This window comes from Eptatretus burgeri, chromosome 6 (assembly GCF_056783735.1).
Source record: "Eptatretus burgeri isolate ZD-2024b chromosome 6, Ebu_testis_v1, whole genome shotgun sequence".
NCBI lineage: Eukaryota > Metazoa > Chordata > Myxini > Myxiniformes > Myxinidae > Eptatretus > Eptatretus burgeri.
The window spans coordinates 25,610,162-25,615,161 of NC_140966.1; the positions used below are offsets into that span (position 1 = coordinate 25,610,162).

The 5,000-nt window shown below is 41.2% G+C and overlaps 2 protein-coding genes across 12 annotated transcripts in view; one reads left to right on the forward strand and one right to left on the reverse strand.

The window, feature by feature from the left end:
* Positions 1-1,130, forward strand: part of LOC147024417 (interferon regulatory factor 5-like) — an 83,220-nt gene extending 82,090 nt beyond the window's left edge. For all 11 annotated transcript variants that reach the window (XM_085884338.1, XM_085884335.1, XM_085884337.1 and 8 more), the window contains one exon: positions 688-1,130. In XM_085884338.1, coding sequence (XP_085740464.1) covers positions 688-834 — 147 coding nt within the window. In that variant the 3' untranslated portion in view covers positions 835-1,130. The remainder of the gene's footprint in view (positions 1-687) is intronic.
* Positions 1,131-1,947: 817 nt separating this feature from the next.
* Positions 1,948-5,000, reverse strand: part of LOC147024419 (E3 ubiquitin-protein ligase TRIM33-like) — a 204,351-nt gene continuing 201,298 nt past the window's right edge. The window contains exon 19 of the mRNA XM_085884330.1: positions 1,948-3,403. Within this exon, the coding sequence (XP_085740456.1) occupies positions 3,089-3,403 (315 nt within the window). The 3' untranslated portion in view covers positions 1,948-3,088. The remainder of the gene's footprint in view (positions 3,404-5,000) is intronic.

Genomic DNA, 5,000 nt, shown 5'->3' on the forward strand with positions numbered 1-5,000 from the left:
GTCTTGCGTATCACCTAAATGAGGGACAGTGCATTCATCGATGCAATGCCACTGTCTGCAAAGCACCAGACAGTTCATCATCAGGCACAATAGCATTTAACGGGAAACTTAGTTGCACCAACCAGAGCTGCCACGATTCGACCCATGAAGTGAAAAAAAAATATTCAGTATAAGCAGGACGAGGGGTTTTGGGGGGAAGGGAGGGGGGGTGACTGACAATATTTTAAAAAATGCACCGTTTGAAAGAACTGTACAGTTTGGCATTTCCTTCTCGTGATGCTGGGCAGCTAGAGCTCCCCCTTCAATTCAGCATCTACACTGCTTAAAACTTTTTTTGACGGACAGACATCAGAATTTTTCTTTTCGTATATCTTTGTTGACTGAGGGTTGGGATAGCCAGTGTGGAATGATTTTCTTTGAAACATTTGTTGAGGTTAATGGAGAGAGACGTTCCTCCAGAGTCCCGTTTTAACGACCATTAAATCACGTTTGATTTACTCTTATGTTTTAATGTGGCCTTCAAATAGTTTTACATAAGTGCCTGAAGAATGTAATCTTTTTCAATTTGCAGTATGTTTGTTTGAATTGAAATTAACCAAAATATTGTGACTATCAAAAAAGAACTACAAGGGGATTTTTTTTGAAAGAAGGAAAATGAAGATTGTCACACCATTTATCCATGTGCAGGTGAGCCATGTTCTGGCCCAGATGATCGTGGAGCAGTCAAGGAAGGAAGGTGCAATGTCACGTGAAGGCATCGAAATATCGGATCACCTACATGCTGACGGAATTCATGATATTCTACAAACGCTGATTCCAAACTCATCTGCATAATACACAAAAGGCTTGGCTGAAACCAGGATTGTATCTGGACATTGATATTACATAAAGGGTAGTACTGATGAAAGAAACAAAATATTGAGTAGATACATGTTTTTTTGACTTGGAGACTGTTTTTCTATGGGTTGTAACATCTTCAGATTTTTGCATATAATGTACACAAAAAGGAAAGAATTTATCACCACTCCTCCCTTTTCTCTCTCCACACTTCTCCTTTTACCTATTATTACTTTTATTGTGAATTTTAAGCCCCCCCCTTTTTATTCGCAATAAAAAATTACTTTGATGAACGCTGCATTTACATCATCGCAATCAGCACGATGCATAGATATAGGAGTCTCTTAATATCATGCTGCTGATGCAACAGGCCCAAACCCAGGCCCTGTGAACGGCTTCGGCTGTAAATGACAATGCCAGAGTGCAGACTTCCCTTCGAGCCTGGCACAGGGCACTGCAAATAATCCAAAAAGGTACAACCATGACCACATTACAATCAGCGAGTTTAACATGCTATTCCAAGGTCTGAAACAGGAAAGCAATGAAAAACAGAAACAAACTTGAGGGGGAGCACTCAGTCGAGTGCAAAACCTCCGCCGCCAATACTGCTGGGTCACTTAAGTGAACCTGATATCCTATTCATTGTAGGTCAAAACGGATCAGACTCTACTGAACCACGATTGAATAAACTAAACTAGATCGACGCACATGTAGAAATGCCCAAAAAAAAAATCGAAATATTTTTGAAAAAAAAGTTGCAAAATTTTTTTTTCTCAATTTTTTTTTTTGGGGGGGGGGGGGCGGGGTTGGAAATCACTTAAAGCATTTAGAAATGGAAAAACAAAAATTAAAATATTTTTTCAAAATGCCCGCCATAGCGGCCATATTGGACTTTGGACCAAGTCCAAATCTAATGGCATGATCCTTGGACCATACCTAATCCCCCCACAAAGTTTCGTCAAAATCCGTCCAGGAGTTTTTCCGTAATACTGTTCATAAACAAACAAACAGACGGGGTGAAAACAGTAACCTCCGTCCATCTTCGATGGCAGAGGTTAAAAATAAGAAATGAACATAGTGAATAACACCACGAAACAAAAAAGCGAGAAGTTTAAGTAGCAGCCAGGTATTTATTTCAGCGTACGTTTGACACGAAGTTTAGACTTCTCATCTGCAGAAAATAGTTTACAGAGTAGATTCTGTGGACTTCCGAATAAGTGAGGAGGGGCTGCAACAGATTTAAGAAACATTATAGGAAATGAAAAAGTGAAAAGAGAAGAGAAGGAAGTGGGTAGGGTGGTGGAAGAGGAGGTTGGGGGAAGGGTTGCAAATCTGCCATTTTCCAAAATGAATATACACGAGATGGCCACTTTTCTCAATCCTACCTCCATTTTCAGCTTGGTGCTGAAAATATATGGCAGATTGACATCCACTCCAAAAGGTTGCCAGACTTCATTTTCATACAAAATCCTAATGCAATGAGGAACAAACAGTACAAGCATAACTTACAGAATAAAAACACAACAAAGAAAAAAACTCCACGACTGGGACTTCAGAGGGTATGCAGTGTTGCTGGTGGCAAACACGAATGGTTCAACCTTTCTTTTTAAATAACTAAAAAACTTTTTCAATCAAGAGTATTAAGATGCCATTCATAAAGGATGGTAATTGTTAAAAGAAATATCTGAATAAATTACAAACTATTGTTGCCATTGAGTGCACTTCCAAAGACAAACTGCATTAAATTAGGTCGTGATGTACAAGAACGTGGAAATGTCACCGCTTGTTTATGTGTGACCAGATGTTTTCTGTATCAAACTAATTTTTGCACATATTTGCTATATACACACAAACCACATTTATTTTATAGTCGGTCGCGTACAAATTTACAAACAAGGGTTCTGAAAACAGAACAGTACTTGGGTTGAGGATGCCTTTGCGGCATGAAAAACAAACGTGGCCAGAAAATGTGAAACCTGCTGCGATCTTGAACTGCAGTGCATTCAAAATGATCCACGAATGCTGTCAATGTTTTATTGGCACAAGTATGCCCCGAGGATACGAATGGATGTTTCACCGTCATGCCAAATGTCCCTCTGCTGCACGCCTTCCACCGTTAGTCTTTTGACCTTCAGCCTCCGCCGTGATAAGTTTTCTCCATGGCTCGCTCGGCCAGTTGCAGGTGAAGCTCATCGTGAGTTTTTAATGGTACCTGGCTGGTTGTGCTGCAGCGCTTCAATGATACGTGCACTCATCCACATAGTTCCTCTTCGAGCCGAGCTTTTTTCAAATCCGGACCATCAGCGCTGGCCAAGGATGCTCGCCGTACTGGTGCCACCGCATCGTGCTCGTGTCTGACTTGCTCTTCTTGACCACAGACTTCCTCAGACACCTTTGAAACCAGAGGCTCTCGACTCTCTGGATTCCGCTGAAAGGAAATGTGCAATGCATCGAGTTGAGCACTGGTGCTCAAGAGGGTTGAATTGATGTCAGGGAAAAGCTCCCTTACTTGCTCACAGAAATGCGTACACATGATTTGTGCTACTTGGATTTGCTGTGGCTCAGTCTGCGGGAATGGTAATAAGAGGAGGGACAGGGGAGCGAGGGTGGAGAGAGGAGAGGATTTAACAGTGCATCATGTTTTAAAATCATACTTATTTCTTCAACATGAGATTGCAATGCTTATGTGTTGCCATGAAAAAGTAAGCACTGTAATCAGTAAATATTCTAGCCATGATCATCTGCACAGGACAACAATTTTCGATAGTTTCGGTTCTTCATTCTAATAGCAGAGCTTTTGCACCTTTCTGAGGGCCAAGGAATGCAAACAATAAAAAACGAAAACAACTCCAATTGAGAAAACACATGTTCAAAACTCATTGACACAGGACAAGAGAGAGCCTCTCTCTTGTCCTGTGTCAATATGTCTGTCTATATGATCTATCTACAAGCTTCTCTTCAAACTTGTATGAAAGATAAATCTTAAGCACTTAAATATCGTTGGTTATTACTGTTAAATATCCAGGCAAATAATATATGACCATGCTTTGTCTGCTAGTAAGCCTGGTGTTGGCACAGTGGTTAGGGCAGCGGGTTGGGATCCAAAAGGTCCTGAGTTCAAGCCCCGTTGGGCCACTGAATTAATACACCAGGGGGTTGACTCAGCCTGTCATCCTTCCGAGGTCGGCGAAATGAGTTCCAGTGTACTGGGCCCGGTGTATACCCCGGTTAAAATAGGTGTACCATATCCCTGTGTCGTAAGAGGCGACCAGGGTTGCGTCAGGAAGGGCATCCGGCGTAAAACATGTGTCAAATCACTATGCGGATCATACGGATGATCCGCTGTGGCGACCCCAAACGGGAGCAGCCGAAAGAAGAAGAAGAAGAGGAGAGAGCTTTGTCTGCTAGTAGAGCTTAGAAACATAGTCGCTTATCAGCAGCAGAGTCAAGGTTCGATGACTCATTTACAAAGTGTGATCCTGTTGATTTGCAGTCACGGCTTTGCACGAATGAGTGCACTGCCCTCAAGGATAAGCCAGATGACCAATGCATTTGATTTTGTTAGAGAGGAGAGAGATAGAGATAGAGATAGAGATAGAGATAGAGAGAACAATACTTTTGAAAAAAAAGAAAGAGTATGCCATTGTATGCTGATATAATGGCCAAATTGTAAATAGCTTCTCAGATTACTGCTGGAAAACATAATGGCAAACCACCAAATGTATTCTCTGCCTTGTAACTACTTCAGCAACGCAATGAGCATGCTTTCGGGACACGCAAGAGCATGTTGTAAGGAAATAACAAACGGAACAAGAAAAAGAGCAATCAGAGATTACACATCCTCACCAGGACTTCTTTTGAGTGGTGTATTTTTATAGGTTTTAGGGTAAATCCAATATGGCTGCCAAACCATGTGACCAATGATATCATATGTGTGAGCCTTTTGTTCCTCATGGACAGGCGGTCATACATGTAAAGTTTCACCTCAATCTATTCAGCTACTTCAGAGAAGATTTTGAAGTCTCTTTAAAAAAAAATTAAAAAAACAATATGGCTGCCGAATCGCATGACCGATGACGTCATGATTTTCTTTTTTCTGTGGACTACTTTATCCCGAGATGATCCTCAAAAATTTTCATACTGATCGGATGCAATGTTCTACA